General features: G+C 37.5%; 1 protein-coding gene across 1 annotated transcript; it reads right to left on the bottom strand.

Annotated features, from left to right (window-relative positions):
• Positions 1 to 732: 732 nt before the first annotated feature.
• LOC121880940 (calpain-1 catalytic subunit-like) lies at positions 733 to 14175 on the bottom strand. The gene is made up of 21 exons (XM_042388577.1): positions 13920 to 14175; positions 13511 to 13580; positions 12783 to 12901; positions 12401 to 12534; positions 12114 to 12288; positions 10534 to 10608; positions 10319 to 10404; positions 9492 to 9566; positions 8833 to 8993; positions 7414 to 7580; positions 6953 to 6964; positions 6664 to 6872; positions 6461 to 6506; positions 6229 to 6297; positions 5033 to 5090; positions 4873 to 4934; positions 3870 to 3938; positions 3613 to 3691; positions 2853 to 2969; positions 2178 to 2230; positions 733 to 1867 (listed from the first exon to the last, which is right to left on the bottom strand). Exons 1-21 carry the CDS (start codon positions 14154 to 14156, stop codon positions 1841 to 1843), a joined length of 2100 nt encoding a protein of 699 aa, XP_042244511.1. The 5' UTR covers positions 14157 to 14175; the 3' UTR covers positions 733 to 1840.
• Positions 14176 to 16073: the final 1898 nt, after the last annotated feature.

The following is a 16073-nucleotide window of genomic DNA, read 5'->3' as shown; positions in this document are numbered from 1 at the left end:
CTCAGTTTTTGGACTTTTTCTCAAATATTGGATTTTTGGTGAAATATTGAATCATTAGAACATTTATTGACATGAGACCATGTGAGAAGTTTAGAGGAAACAATCACTATTTGGTGGAGCTGTTAACAACTCATAGACATCTGAAATGTGACCCTGACTTCACACTGCTTTTTGTAAGATGCCAAAAGCCAAAAAGGTTGGAAACCACTGGTTTCATCTTTAACAATGTGTTGTATTTTAAAATTTATATTATCCATTGTGTCAAATCTTCATCTGAAAAGTAACTAAAGCTGTCAAATAAATGAAGTGGAGTAGAAAGTACAATATTTCCCTCTGAAACGAGTGGAGTGGAAGTATAAAGTAGCATAAAATGGAAATACTCAAGTAAAGTACAAGTACCTCAAAACAGTACTTACTTGAGTAAATGTATGTAATGTATGTAATTAGTTACTTTCCACCGCTGTAAGGGATGAAAGAAATACTGGAAATTGTTTCAATAATGTATTTATTTTATAAAGTACAGAGTGATAAAAAAAGCCTGTTCCCAGCTAACAATAAAACAGAAATGCTGTAACCCTCTTAATATGTAAAAGTATCCCAACAGAGAGGCAAACAGACTTAGCAAGACAAAAAGTCTTCAACCATGCTAGCAGCTCTGTGAGGCTGCACAGCAGTAACCATGCTTAACATGCTGATGTTTAGCAGGTATAATCTTTATCATGGTAACCAACTTAGTTTAGCATGTTAGCATGCTAACTTTGCTAATAAGTACTAAACACAAAGTAAAGCTGAGAAAGTTTTGAGCAAAGTACATTTCTAACCTGATGATAGCGCTACATGACAGTGATTACCAAAGTTGTTTTACTTGTTGAGACATCTCACTCAAAACTACAGATGTGCACCTCAGTAGAGGAAAAGTCAGGGGATCTCCAGCGTTGTAAGATACATTGTTTAAAACCATCCATGTCTGCACAAAATTTGGTGGCAATATACAAAGTAGATGTCAAGATATTTCACAGGATAAGTGCAAACTTTGAGCTACTGGTAGCACTAGAGGAAAAGTCAGGGGGTCACCAAAGTAGGCTTCATCCTGTGGGCACCATGGATCTCTCTACCAAATTTCATGGCAATCCGTAATAGTTGCTGAGATATCTCCAACTGACAATCACTGCATGTTGCATGTTGACAGAAAAGCCTATTCCCACATCACAGTAAAACAGAAATACAACTACCATTACGACAGTAAATCACTTATAGTAGATGCTGTACTCCATCAGAGAGAATACATGACTTACTTAAAAAGGTTTTTTTTTAAGTTATCATGGGATAGCTTATATTTTCACATTACTGTATTTCACAGTACATTAACTAGTAACAGTACACACATCTAATGATTTGATATTTTGTATTATGATCCAGTGCTCTAGGTGTGAATTCAATTTTAACTATATTTTCAAATACTAAATATAGCTTCTGTAACAAATGTAAAATTTTTCATTTATCATGGGATGAATTGTTAATATTATGCACATTTTGGCTGTTGCACTGTCTATAGCAGGTATAGTAAGCAAAGTTGCCAATTGCCATTACTGTTGTGAATTGTGCGTCTGCTACGCTGTGCATGTACCACTCATTTGTTTTCCTACTTTACTTCGCAGTTGAAAAGTGACAGACATATGAAAGAGAACAAGAGGGATGACAGTTTACATGTTGATACCCCTCAGCAAAGCTAGAAGTAAATACCCTGTGGTGACATACAATGTAATAGCTTGCGAAAGAAAACATTTTGTGTTGATTTTTCTTTCACAGCATCTGTAATTCCTGTAGTTCTTCCTCTCCGTCAGGTGTACATCGAAATGTACATCCACTGCAAATAAAGAAGGGATAGATTATTAATGTGCTTCAACGTACTGTACCATTATTTAAAATCATGATTTTTGTTATCACAAAACTAAAAATGTAGTACAAGCAAGACATATTTTCTAGGACAACACATTCAACACACTGAGGGAACAGTATCTGAAACAAAGACTTTTTTTTGCATCAAAGTACAATTGCCAATAAGATATTCTCCTCCCTCTATTTCAAATCAGCTGTGCAGTTTGCAAAAAATTTAAAACCCTAAATTACCTACAAATTTCAAGAAATTCATAACATCTCTTAAGAACTTTTATTACCTCTGATTCACGAAGAGTCAAAGTCATACCATCGGACAACTGACTGAAGATTCCTAATAAGAAAAAACACAAATTCTTGAATTGTGAAGGCAAGGAGTGGAACACATAAACAGCATCTGTCACATGCAATGACAGAAGTTCCACATGACCACTTTATCTTTGCCACAGTTCCCGTGCTTCTGCACTGGTGAGCATCTGCCAAATGACAAATGTAAATATGTAAATCTGTGCTGCTAGTAGAATGTACTGGGCACACTCTAGTCATAGTGAGGGGGTGAAAGAAAGTTACCATGTCCCAAACATGGGGAGGACCTTCAAAAGCCTGCAATTAAAAGATAGTTTTTAACTGCTATTTTGAAATTTTACATTATTGGCATTATAATTAAACTATTACTGTTAAATAAAAATAAATATGGCTGAATAAATGGTTAGACTAGACTTTCTTTTATCTCAAATAAGTGTCTGAGTGTGATGTGGATGTGTTCTAAAAACTTGGTACTCTACTGGTCTGAAATGTTTACTATGTGTTTTACACTCCAAGGAGGAACAAACATTTCTTGCTGACCAACAGAAAAGAGCACCACTCACACAAACTCGGTTAAGAACAACAGTTCACAATTTATATTTACTACTTGAAGTGTTGTCTACTGACATCAGCTGTCCAAACTGACATACCGTTCATGCAGTCAAAGCGAAGGATCAGACTGATGAAGCTCTCCAGTGTTATGTGCCCAGAGGAGGCACCGTAGCGCAGAGCCATCAAATTCAGCATGTCATCGTTGGCCCTCTTTCCTGACCAACATACACAGGACAAAAGCTAATTTATGACACATATGGAGGCTGAATTTCAGACACAAGACAAGACTTTTTCATGGGAGACACTTTGAAATGTCACAGTTGGAAAAGCACGTGTAAATATTATAATTAATAATGACTGAATTCTATTTAACTGCTGCGAATTAAGGGTCCTGCTTTACTGGCTCACTGTCATGGCTCATTGGGACACTTGAATAGAACAGACCCATTGTTAATACTATTAGTAACATCTGTGCTTTTCCTACTATGACAAGTCGAAAATGGATTATTCAAAATGAGAAGCAGCTGGAATCTGTTTGAGTTAATTAAAAATTCATCATTAATGTGTCTCTAACCTGTCAAAAGGATCGACCTTACATGATCAAAAATACAGTTTAGCAGTATTTTTGTTGTTATGGTATTAAAAGAAAATATACATACACCAGTAATACCTGGGGATATGATGCATTTAATTCTCTGTTGATTCAAGACTACCTAACCCTGTGCATGCACAAAAGCAGTCTTTGTGCTAGATGGTCATTGTCACAAGCAACCGCCCTTATATAGAACCCCTTCAAGTGCTTTACATGTGGTCATCTCCAAACTGTAACATGTAGGTTTGAAAAAAAAAACCTTCTACCTGAAGCCATGATTGCATTCCTCAGCTCACTCAGTGACAGTGTTCCTGTTTTTGAAACATCAGTGCGGAAGAAAATGTCCTGATAAAAGACAAGATATTCAGTGATGTGAAACCCTGATCTGGAAAATCTTTCATTTTTAAATCAGACTGCACCTAATGGTGGAATCAGTAGACTCATAGAGTCGTGTCTGTAATTTTTAGGAGGCCACCAGTCATTCATCTTTGTTTAATTTTAACTTCAACTTGGATCCATTTACCTTGTATGTGACGATCTTCTTCCACAGACGAACAAATTCCTCACCATTCAGCTTGCCGGTGACTGATGTCTTTTTAAGCCAACATTAAGGTATCAGAACTGTAGTTCAAACAGGACCCCTTTAGTCAAAAGAAAATTTTTATTGCAATTTGCAGTAGTTATATTTGGCAGTATGGCTCTGTTTTGGGACCTCCCTGCCCTTCCATGTGCTTACATGGAAAGCCTAAGGCAGGGAGAGCAGTGGCAAAGACCCCAGGTACAGAACAGAGCAGGCAACAATGACAACAGACGTCAGACACAGCATGTGAGGAGGAGCTGGGGTGGAGGCAGGTTGCAAGCTGCTTTCAGAGGAAGCAGCATGGGTAGGCAGACTGAAGCAGCTTTAAATTAGGTGCCCTGTATGAGATTGGCCAGTTTAATGCATAAAAGGAATCAGCTGAGCCATCAACTGATGTAGGCTGGCTTTGAGATCAGTTGCTATCAGCTGATGAAAGCTGGGTATATGAGCTGAGCTTGAATTCATGGCCTGCCTAAACTAACGCTATGCTCAATATGTTCATTCATGCCAGACCTTTTGTTGTCATGTGTGCTAAATCACCAAAAGCACAGGCAGGTTTTGGCATGTACACTACTTATGTAATGATGGCTTTGCAGGAGCCAATTACCTCCTTTGTGTGGTTAATTTTTATATCGGCTCTTTTATGTTGTCTGCTAGTTCACTCCATTTCTGTAATTATCTGTTCTTCTAGAAACCACACACACATATTTGTACTTTGGCATTTCCTGTATATACATAAGTATATTTTTACTGCTTTGTGAGCTATGTGAGTATATTTGCCATGCATGTTATTATTCTATGTGTACTGTGTGAGTCACATGAAAGGCACATTTTCCATCACCTTGCAATGAGCAATAAGTAGTAAAAGTTTTTCTGATCATCAAATGAAGAAAACATATTTTTCTAGAAAACTAATTCACAATCAATATGAATAAAAAGAGGATACGTCCATCAGAGCAACCATGCTGCGACAGGCATCGATGGTGAAGCCTCCAGATTTCAAGTCTCCTAGATAAAAATAGACAAATTATTTAAAAAAGATTATTGTATTTTAATTTTTTTAAGCTAATATGCTGTCAAGCCTATTAGAGTTTTCCAGTCCAAACCTTGAAGGATTTTTTCATTTAGAAGCTTCTGGAGCTGCTCAGCATCCACTTCCTCATACTGGAATGAAATGAAATGAAAACAAGATAAGATGACAGTGGTGAACTTCTGTCTTGTAAGCGTTAAAGGTATACTATGCAGGATTTGTCGGTAGGTGTTTGTAAAAGCACTGCATTCGAAGTTGGCCCCTCCTCCCCAGCTCAACTAGTGAGATAGTGACAGAGAGAAAGAGAGAGCAGTGGTGGTCGAGCAAGCTGGAGAGTGAATTAAGAGCGCGAGCAGCGCTAGCGAGAACAAAGCAGTGAATCAGATAAATAAAACGTTATTTTCTGATTATTTCACGGCGGTTACATTCTAAAGCACAAATAAACACGCCCACACCTCCACACAACCTTGTGGGAATGTGCCGCATGGCTGGATTTTGTGTGAATGCAGAGCCTAAGCCTGTCCGCTGTGGCCTCTCTGCTCTGCATGTGTGTAGCTCAGCCCTGCCCTCAGTCAGGCAGACACACAGACCTGCAGCTCTCAATACACAGAGAGCAGAAAGGAGCAGAGGAGAGAGATGGAAACAGCGATTTAACCTGGTTGCTATGCTGCAACTCCTGGCCTCACACCCTGTGCGCTGTTATTGGCTGGGGGCTACACAACCACTGCCCAAACGTTGATGCCCAGAAGCGTCCCAAGCACAGTAAAATAATAAGAAAATACAGGCAGAGGGCAGGGTCTCTGGAGATAAATACACCACCACACACTTCTAGTGGGTCATAAGTGATGATTGAGAGGGATTACTTTTGTATGAGTCTATACATTGTTTTTTGGGGGGGAAAATCCTGCATAGTATGCCTTAAATTATAGCTTTCTGTCACTTACATGTTGACAGAACAAAACAAATGTCTCCAAATACTTATATTTTACTAAGGTTAGGTTGTCATGATCAGTGTCTCATAATTAGGGTTGCATTTATTTTCAAGGGAAATAATAGCAGGCTATACCTTTGGGTCTGACAGAAATCACATAGATGTAGTTAAAAACACTATAATTCATGATTCTATGCCAACAATTAGAACAGCAGCCTCAAAAAAGGAGAGACAAACAACACACACAGCTAAAATTACAGCAGATAGATCCTATGAATATGTTTCAAAATTAAAAACACATTCAAGTGTGAATCATGTTTCAATTAAGACACACAAATTACCTTGTCAGAGTATTGACGGAAAAAATTTCTCTTATTTTCATCATCCACTCCATTTTTGACTGGCACGGGCTGCAAAAGATTGAGTGCTTTCAGCTCCAGATTAAAAATTAACTGGGGAGTATGCACATTGTCTTAAATACTATCAGGGTAATCAATAAATTGGAGTAAACAATATTACAGCAATACCAAAATAAAAAGGAATATTGACAATATATTTTTAAATCTTGCACACCTCTTCAGCTACCCCATGATCATGGTCATGGCCTCCAGAATTCTCACTGAGGGAAGAGACAAGAGACATACAGTATATTTCTTGTGGAACTGGTATATATATATTTTTAAATAAAAGACTTGTAATATGTGGAGTATGGCATTAAGATTGATTTTGCATGTACTAAATTTTAAAGGCTAATTAGTGACTTGTGAGTGACTTACTGGACATGTGTCTCAGCCTTGGAGAGGATGGTCAGGATGAAGGAGGCTGTCTCATTGGCATTGAAGGTGGACGGCACAATCAGGTATTCACCAGGCTTCAGCGTGAAGAACTCCATCACCTCACGTGCATTCATGTAGGTTTTGGTTTGGGCGACAGGTCTGTTTCTGCTGAAGAAAGAGGCTGGGAACTTCCCCTTCTGCGCCTTGTACTGTAATACCGGTAATAGTTAGATCAAATTTCTGGGTAATGTATACTTGATATTAAGATTGGAATAAAAATGTTACTTACTTCTCCAGTCACCTTGAAGGAAATCAGTGGAAAATGTGTTCATGTTGGGGAAAAATGCAGTTTGTTTAATCAAAATTTGAAGTGAAATCATGACATATTGAATATAATGCAAATAGAAATCATGGAATTGGTGTTCACTTTTGGGGTTTATAGGGCTTTGTTTACCCCTATAAATATTAATTAATTAATATTAAATTATAGTGAAAATACAAGCCTTTAGGTCATTCTGAACATGTGAGTGCATACTTGCTCATTTCATATTATTTTGTTGGGTGACATGAGACACAAAACTAATTATAGGCAAAGTTTCCTTTCAGCTAACTTTTTAGTTAGCAGTACTATTTCAGTACATTCAACATTATGAATATTGACCGTTTTCAACAGCTACTTTCTATGTCTATGCATGACATTTCCATAATGGTCCACACACTGTGACAAAAACAATAAAGGGTCATATTTACCTCAAATACACTGAATCCAGTGTGGAGATTCTGTACCAGGGCTCTGTTTCTCTTGTCAGGCTTTTGCATGAGAGACACCAGCATGTTTTTCTCACCCTGTTTTTCAGCACATTCACTGAACAGTTCGTCAATGTTGACTCGATACTGTGGATTAGTCCAGAAGCTCTCTGGAAGAGGAAAACAATTTCGCATTTTACAATTTTGCCAAGAGTCAGCTAAATCTGTTCATTGTTTTAAAAAGGAAACCAAATTCTCAAACTGTAAAACTAAGCAGAAAGCAAGGCTGACCAAACAGACATCAGTGTTCTTAATCACAATATGGGATTAGATGAACTGTTATTTTATCTATTACTGAATATGCCGTCCCAGATAGCAAAATTGCTGTGGCCCAGATCTGGCCCACACCGACACTTTCAGCACTTTCATCCAGCCCAAATACCGCGCGGAATGATGGCACTTGGGCTCCTGCTTCCCAGATCTACGCCACAAGCAAGCCATATGTCAACCAAGAACCAGAACAGGCCCATATCCAGAATACACATACCTGAGAGCACCGCATCTTTACCAGAAAAGGCCCACATTTGATTTGGGATATTTAGGCCATATTTGCTATTTTACATGTGGGCCATTTCAGGCTCACATCCATTTTGTCTGGGCTAGAAGAAGGCCAACATTGCTGCATCATTGCCTGAAGTGGCCCACTTCCTTATGCTATATGGGATTGCTTATAACTATAGAGCATCAGTAAAATGTTTCCATATTCTGTTCTACATATATAACATCCAAAGTCATGCAACTGATGTGTTAAAAATTGTAGAGTCTTAATTTGTAATATTTCCACTATCAAATGTTGTTTTTGTAGGAAATAAGTATATTTTATTCCTCTATACCATGGAGCTCCATTGTTGTCAAAAAACTACTAAAAACACATTAGTACGTCACACTGTTGCACTGGGTGACATGTTTCCTTATTATGATGAACATGGCCACTTTAGTTTATTTTGACTTAATCCCACATACACCATCCTGCCATAAATACTCACTAGCCCACCAAATCCACAGCTGAAAATAGTCCCCAACAAATACACCATTTACTCCTGTTTCACTAACATTTGATAAGAACTACAATACCAAGCTGTTTAAGGAAAATATTTAGCCTTTTTAAAAAATGAAAGTATACGTTATTGATCCGTTTTTAAAGATTTAAAGTGGGAATTGATGTCTTTTAGGCTGAGAGCCAGATAGCCTGTTGCAGTCAGAAAGTATTGAAACTAATTATCGATTTTGGTTTTCATGGGATTTGTTGGCAATAACAGAAATACAGAATATCACCAGCCTTATCTTCACTTTATGTACACCAAAGTGATTCACAGGTGCCTTTCATAGTGCAGCTTTAAAGTCCAGATATCCTGGATGTACCGAGGTTGTTCATGCATCCCCCCGCAGTGGTTCCTGCAACCCATCTGCCCTCATAGGAGGAGGTCTTCCAGTGGCAGGAGGAGCTTCCATCAAGGAAGTCAGGACACAGGCAGCAGATGTCAAGATCAGAGTAGAATTTACAGAAGTCTTCCAGAGTCATCCTGTAGAAATCAGACATTACTTTAGATAAAATACAATGTTTTCCTGATTGTAATAATGGAAAATATATAACCATTAGTCTGAGAGGCGCTAGATCCTTAAAAAGTTTAACTATTTATTCTGTATCCATTACAATGTAAATGATAATTGAATTATAATGGCTCTTTTGGCCACCATAGAGATGTGGTTAATAAAAAAATATGTATAAAGTTTAATGAGAATATGTACATACCTGATAGACTGTACTTTTTGTAAGTAAAATTGTGGTTTTAAATAGAAACTAGTTTTAGTCCCTTTTTAAGTATAAATATTATATAATCAGTTTTAAGTGTTAATCAAAGGGTGTGTATTCTTACACAAGCAAAGGTTGAAAAAATGATCATTTAAATATTCACTGATAATTTCAAGTTTCTACCGTGCATTTGTATTAGAAAACATTTTACTTTTGGACTCTTAGAGATGACTGTTACATTTTTCCAATTTTGATTTCAACTTCTTACCAAAACTCCCCGTCATCACCCACTGAGAGGCAACTGTCACGATCTTGAGGACTCACGGTTTTCCACATAGGTGACCTTGGGAGACAAATTGAGGGGGAGGTATCATTATCAACTGTTCTCAAATTTAAGAGGGAAGTTACAACACATTGGTTTATAAATTAATATAAAAGCTGCTGAGAGACCAACAGATCACACTGTGGTTGTACTGGGCAAATACTATATACTGTTGTACTATACTATGCTATAGTTTCCATGGCATGGTATAGAACTGACAAAGCAAAGCCTTTTATGCTAGGGCTCGAGATATTCTATTTATAAAATGTCAAAAAGCTGCATTTGCTATCGAACAAAACTTGGTCAAGACTTGGTTTGTGAAAACTATCAAGACAATGAGACAGCTAGAGAGACTTCTCAGGGTTAATCCACACATTCAAAGCATTGTTAGCACATTACCCAATTTCCTGAAATGTATCCAACAATTGACAACCACAAGAAGACTGGTCATGTTTCAACTGGCACAACCAGTTTATAATTGAGAGATTGTTATTACGAGACAATCACTAAAAGGCTTCTCATGGCTTAGTTCCAAATGTCCTTAACCCCTTTATAGATGACTTGCACGCACATATTTCGTATACCATTATAGAGATTATGCTTATTCAAGAAAAAGAAACAAATTGTTAACCAAAGTTTGTGTTTGTGGGACCAAGAAACCATCATTGTGGTATTTTCTCATTGGAAGATAATCTCAAAATAATCTCCTCCTCTGAGGCAGCAAACCAGAGCCATTGCTTTGTGAAACAGTCACTGATGGGAGTTGTTCTTACCGATCACTCCAGTCTCCGTTCCACTCGCCTTGGCCCCAGGGATTCCACAAACGCACCAGGTTTACTAGTTTCCCTTGGCTGTTCATCTAACCAGGAAACATAGCAGAAAGCACCAATTATAATTGACATTATTACTCTGTACTGTTGGTAATATGACCTTTATGTTCACCATTAGACAAGTGTTTTGTTTGTTTAAAACAAATGCCTGTCTTCACCTGTTTGACACCTGTGACAGTGTAGGCATGGCCTTGGACCAATCCATTTGGTAGTACAGTGTTGGCAGATGTCTCCTGCAAGATATAGATTTATTATCATTGTGAGTAGTCTTGCACAATTACATTTATGTTAACCGCATAATACATCAAGTTAACAGAAGACCAACATTTGATTTTGTTTTCTCCGTGTTCACTGAATTTTCAACACAGGACTGTATCAAACTCAAAAATATCTAAATGAGATAAACATCAACATAACAATCACTTCTTTTTGCCAAGTAAGATTAGACCAAAGATCAACGGAAAAGGAAAGAATAAAAGGATGAAGGTAAAGTTTCAATGCTCCTACTAACAAAACACTGATGTCACTGAATAACCCAAGCATACCTAAGCCTTCTAAGTTCAAACAAGTTATAGTTGTGATCATCATGAAATTCTCAGCCTGAAATGGAAAGATAAGTATTATGTTCCCTTCTTTGCATTTAAAGTTTACCAATTAGCTACGTAAGTTACATAAACATGTCAACATGTCTTTTACAATTTTGCAAAATGAACCCATATAACTGGGTGGCAATTTATGTGTTGCAAACAATAATTATGTGAAGACTCACATAAAATGAACTGGATTGTTGTTTGTGCGAGTTGCATCAACTGGATTTATGACTTTCATGTATTATTAGAGTGCACCTATTCAAAACCCTGACCTCATCCTCTCACTAGCTTCTTGCCCATAATCTTTTCATTTGGGGAAAAGCTGTTTTTCCCACTATTCTTGAAAGGAGCATGTATTATCATGAACTTATGTTTGTGCTCATTTCAGAATTTTAAGAGACCAGGCTTGGAATATAAAATCTGACCCTCCCTGGGTCAGTTTGGAAGATTATGATTAATCAACTGTATACAGATTAATGAGGAACAGACTGTAATAAAGTAAATTACAACAAGACTAACTTAGTTGGATTACCATGTCCTATAAATATCAATGAAAACATTTTAACGTGTCATACAGTTCAGGTATTGTGCATACTGGATCTCTAGTATGGCTTAAGTCTCATTCACACTTAAAGATTCAAAAGCAGCAGGATATCGCTCGCCTCTCATGAGTCAGTAGCTGTCAGGCATGATTAGCACTTAGCATGTAATTGTTCATACTCAACTCTGATTGGGCACTGAGTCTGACTGGACAGTTATAACTTTACATTGTCACTATAGTTGCGCACAAAGAATGACTTAATTTCCTGAGTTTCTGTGAATAATTTCACTATGACTGGCAAGTGAAAATATTGGCAGCATGAAAGCTCTATTACCAGATTAGGGGTGCTACTGGAATGCAAAACATGAATAAACACTGAAAAAAACTATTGCTTAAGTTATTTTTAAACACTATATTAAGATTATCTTTGCAACTATGGTTTAAGATCTAAGGCTTAAAATACTTTTATGAAATTGGCTTTGTTTGGACAAAGGGAAAGAGCTCAGTTGATTTTTGGTGTGACATCACCCCAAAGAGTTTCAGCACAGTTTACAAAAGCAAAAAGAGCTAGCTAGTGTATGCTCTTGTGTGGTATATTCATGCTTACCCCCTGATGCGTACCACAACCCATCAGTGACCTGGATTTGCCAGCTCTGTACATCAGCTCCCACAGGTTTGAAGGGGGATCTGACAGCTGGATACACATGTGAACACCACCAGTGAAGTCCACCAAAGCCTCAGCAGGTGTCCCAGCATTCATGTCTGAATAGGAACCACACACCCTGGAACATGTAGATGAGAAATTACTTTCACAGACTTTCCAACAGTAAGACAAATCTCACAGTGAGAAAATAATATTTTATGACTGGGAAACAATATACTCTTTATCCGTACTTGGCATAGGCTTTCTCCAGCAAAGCAGGCCAGAATTCAGTTGGGTCTTTAGAGTGAACGAAGATTAGTCTGCCATTGATTGTTGGTAGCTTATCATCAATGATAACATCCACCCACCTTCCAAATCTCCAGAACTGAAAGGTTGAGAAAGGAGAGAATATAAAGAGTTTTATAGCAAGATTAGATATGTACCATTTTGCACAGAAATTAAAACGCTCATTTTAATGCTTTAATAAATGACAGTGAAAGCATTATGCTAAATTGATTTACCTTCATTACAGTATATTAAAGAAAATATGTGTTCTATTCAACTATAACATTGAAAACTGAATTGATGATGTGTAGCTTAATCAGAATACAAAGTGGTGCTGTGTGTATTTACCCTGAAGTGGAAGAGTCCGCAGTAGTCATCATCAAATTTTTGCTCAAAAGGAACAACTTGCTCAAGGATGTGATTCTGGAACGTCAGAGCTCCAATAGACGCGAGAAACCAGCAGTTTCCTGAGGTAAAACAAGTTCATTGAGTTGTGAGAAAGGTGTACTCTGCAGGCATGGCAGTAAAATAGACAGATTACAAATGATCAAGAATGCATAAAACAGTCAGGGAGCAGAAAACAAATTAGTACAATGTCATGGAAGCTTTTCTCTGGACATTTTGTGCATTTATAAGATGCAGCAAGTAGCTGTAGTAGCTTGGACTACAATAAATTAGTTCTTGCAAATTGAGAAATTACCTAACCCTTGCTGTCTCATACTAAGAAAGGGAAATTGCAGAGTAAATCCCCTCATTCCCCTCACCCTCAAAAATACTGTTAGCCTATTGACTAATCCACTCCCAGTTGTACAAAAGTGGTGATATTTACACACATGTACATATACACAGCTCAGTGTGTGGCCTACTAAACAGAGTGACTAAAAATCTCTGGATTGATAAAGTCTAATTAAACTCTAGTTCAACTTATTACTCCAATTTGTACTGCACAACTCTTCTCATGAGATCTCTCTGCTCTACTTTTGTCTGTTTTCTGCCCGTTGTCTGCATGTGCATCTGAAAATGGCATCACTGGGAAACCAATTAATGGGTTATTTTGCATAATGTAATTTTCCTACCAACCACGCCTTGGCCAAAGTCAAACCTCGAGACCCCATCAACAACAAGAGATGGATTGGGAACAATTTTCTGAAACAGAGGAATTGTGGACAACACAAACCTTGTAAAAGGTTAAGCAAACATTTTATACAAATACTGAATCAAATTGGTTGGATGGTTATGTGAGAGGGTTATTGCTGATATAAGTAAGAATCAACACCATACTTTGTGGCTCTATGCAGCTTTCAACAATCTTAAGCAAAAATCTCACATGGAAGTTGAACACTTTGATGTAATACACAGCAGAGATGCTGGGTTGTAATTACAACTGCTCTCTGAACGTTATACTATGAAGTTGTGTTTGTCTAACCATCAACATTTTGTGTGATATGCGACCACAGTTGCATTTTCAGCCAATAAAACACTTACCCCTGGTCTCAGCCAAACCACTTGGGCCATGTTTGAAGGGCTCAGTAAATTCTCGCCAATGGAGTTTTTGTCAGGTGGGAACATCTCATCGATGAACCTTACCCGTCGAATGACACAGTACTGTTTCAGCTGCTGGAAGTCTTGGTTGAGGAACTTCTCAGGGTTCTCGACTGTCCCATAACCATTTTTCTTGTGGCGTGCACTGATGATGTTCATACACACACCCGGAGGAGGCATTGCTGCAGTGTTTGAGCTCTGTTCTGGAGAAGGGGAGCAAGAAAAATCATGAAAATTTTGTTTATACAATTCTATAAATACAAAAGAGTATAGATCATTAGCTCCAACCATATAGTTATTAGTAGTAGGTATGGAAGAATATGCATATGCAAACGCTAAACAAATAACATACACTCAATGAAGCTACAGTTTTAAGTCCGTGCATTAAAATTAGAACAGCAGGTGCAGATACTATGTGTTTGGACTGCGCTCTTGAATTTGAACAATGGAAGAGGTACATTGAATAAAGTAGCATTTTATGTAAACATATATGTTGACCCTCATTATGTTGAATTTGTCAGATCTTACAAGTACATGCATACAGTGTTTGACAATAACACAGTGCACCTTCCACACAAACTAAACTCTTTTTAAGTCAGTTCAGTTAATCAACTTTATAAATCTTTTATTGAGTTTCTTAAGGTGTGACATCATAACTAGTTTGCCAATTGAGGGCCAGTATTCAACTTACACAAGTGTGATGGGGAAACTTGAAGCTTCCAGTGCACATATACTGGGAATGGACTTTTGAGGGAAGTAGGAGACATCTTGTTCCAGCAGTTTGAAACAAAACACATTTGTGTATTTTTGGATTCTGAATTTTTCAATGAAGGAGGAGCAGTAGAATTTCACTTTGTTTTTTTTTCTTAAAAGCCTTTGAAGGATTTTTAATTTTGTGATTCACAGTATCTTTCTTCTTTTCTATCTACATTATATCTGTTGTTCTGGGTGGTGAGCTGCTGCACACAAATAAAGTTGAACTGAATTAAATTAATTTAGTAATAATTATTAAACAGTAAAAAATAATGTCATAGACAGTAAACTGGTAAATTAAGGGAGTGTTATAACCTATTGTTGAGATTGAGGCACCATTTTTCTCTAACATACCTGTTTCCTTTATTTATCTGAACAGTTAATCTCTTGTTCATGTTAAGTTATTATCTTTCTTCCACATACTAGTTTGCTTTCATTCTCTACACACTTGGCACCTTTCAACAGGTGTCCATGTGATATAATATGGTCTCTAAATAAGTGTGTGTGCAACTACTGTCGTAACCAAAACAACATCATTGAAAGAACAACATAATCACATCCTGACACGCCACTAAAGGTTAAAAGTGTTGTGCAATAGAGCTCTGTCTTTTGTAGCCAGTTGTACTTTTGACTCCACTACATCTACCTGTCAGCTACAGTTGGGTACTAATCATCATCTTATAAAACTGATGCATGGTTTAGATGCATTGATGCATTGTTTTGGAGTAAACCAAAACTAAATACCAGAAAACACATAAAGAGTTATGTAAGAAATAGCCTAAATCACGGCCACATAAGGTAACCGACCTACTCGGTATGCATGAACCCTCACAACTTTTTAAACTGGCATTTCAGCTAAATCTACACACCCGCCCTGTGAACTATGACATGTTAACATTGACGGCATGATTCACTGCAAATAAATTGGCTAAATTTCCTGCGTGGATGGATAAGGTTTACTTTATCTTCTCTTTTGTGCCCATATAGCCTACAGTGTGCTACTATTGGTCGTTTGTAGAAATGTGCCTCACAAACAGATGCATGAAGAAGTTTTAGTTGTGTAACATTCATTTGTGTGCTTGAAGAAATCCCATGTATTTTGATTCAAACAAAGCATCACACAAATAGATGAACTTTTAGTTTCCTGTCCCTTTGCCAGCAGGAGCAGCCGAAGTGACACCTTACTCTGTTGTCTTTTTCACTGAGGATGGAGTCTGTGATTGCACTACAGCTGGAGGAGGAAACTGCAATATCATATTGCTGCTCTTGTCCTCATCACTTATGGCTGCAGAACATTAGCTTGATGTTTTTCTGCATAAGTTAAATTCAGCAAATAAAAAAGGG

Source organism: Thunnus maccoyii, chromosome 16 (assembly GCF_910596095.1).
Source record: "Thunnus maccoyii chromosome 16, fThuMac1.1, whole genome shotgun sequence".
Lineage (NCBI taxonomy): Eukaryota > Metazoa > Chordata > Actinopteri > Scombriformes > Scombridae > Thunnus > Thunnus maccoyii.
This window is presented reverse-complemented; position numbering and strand designations above follow the sequence as displayed.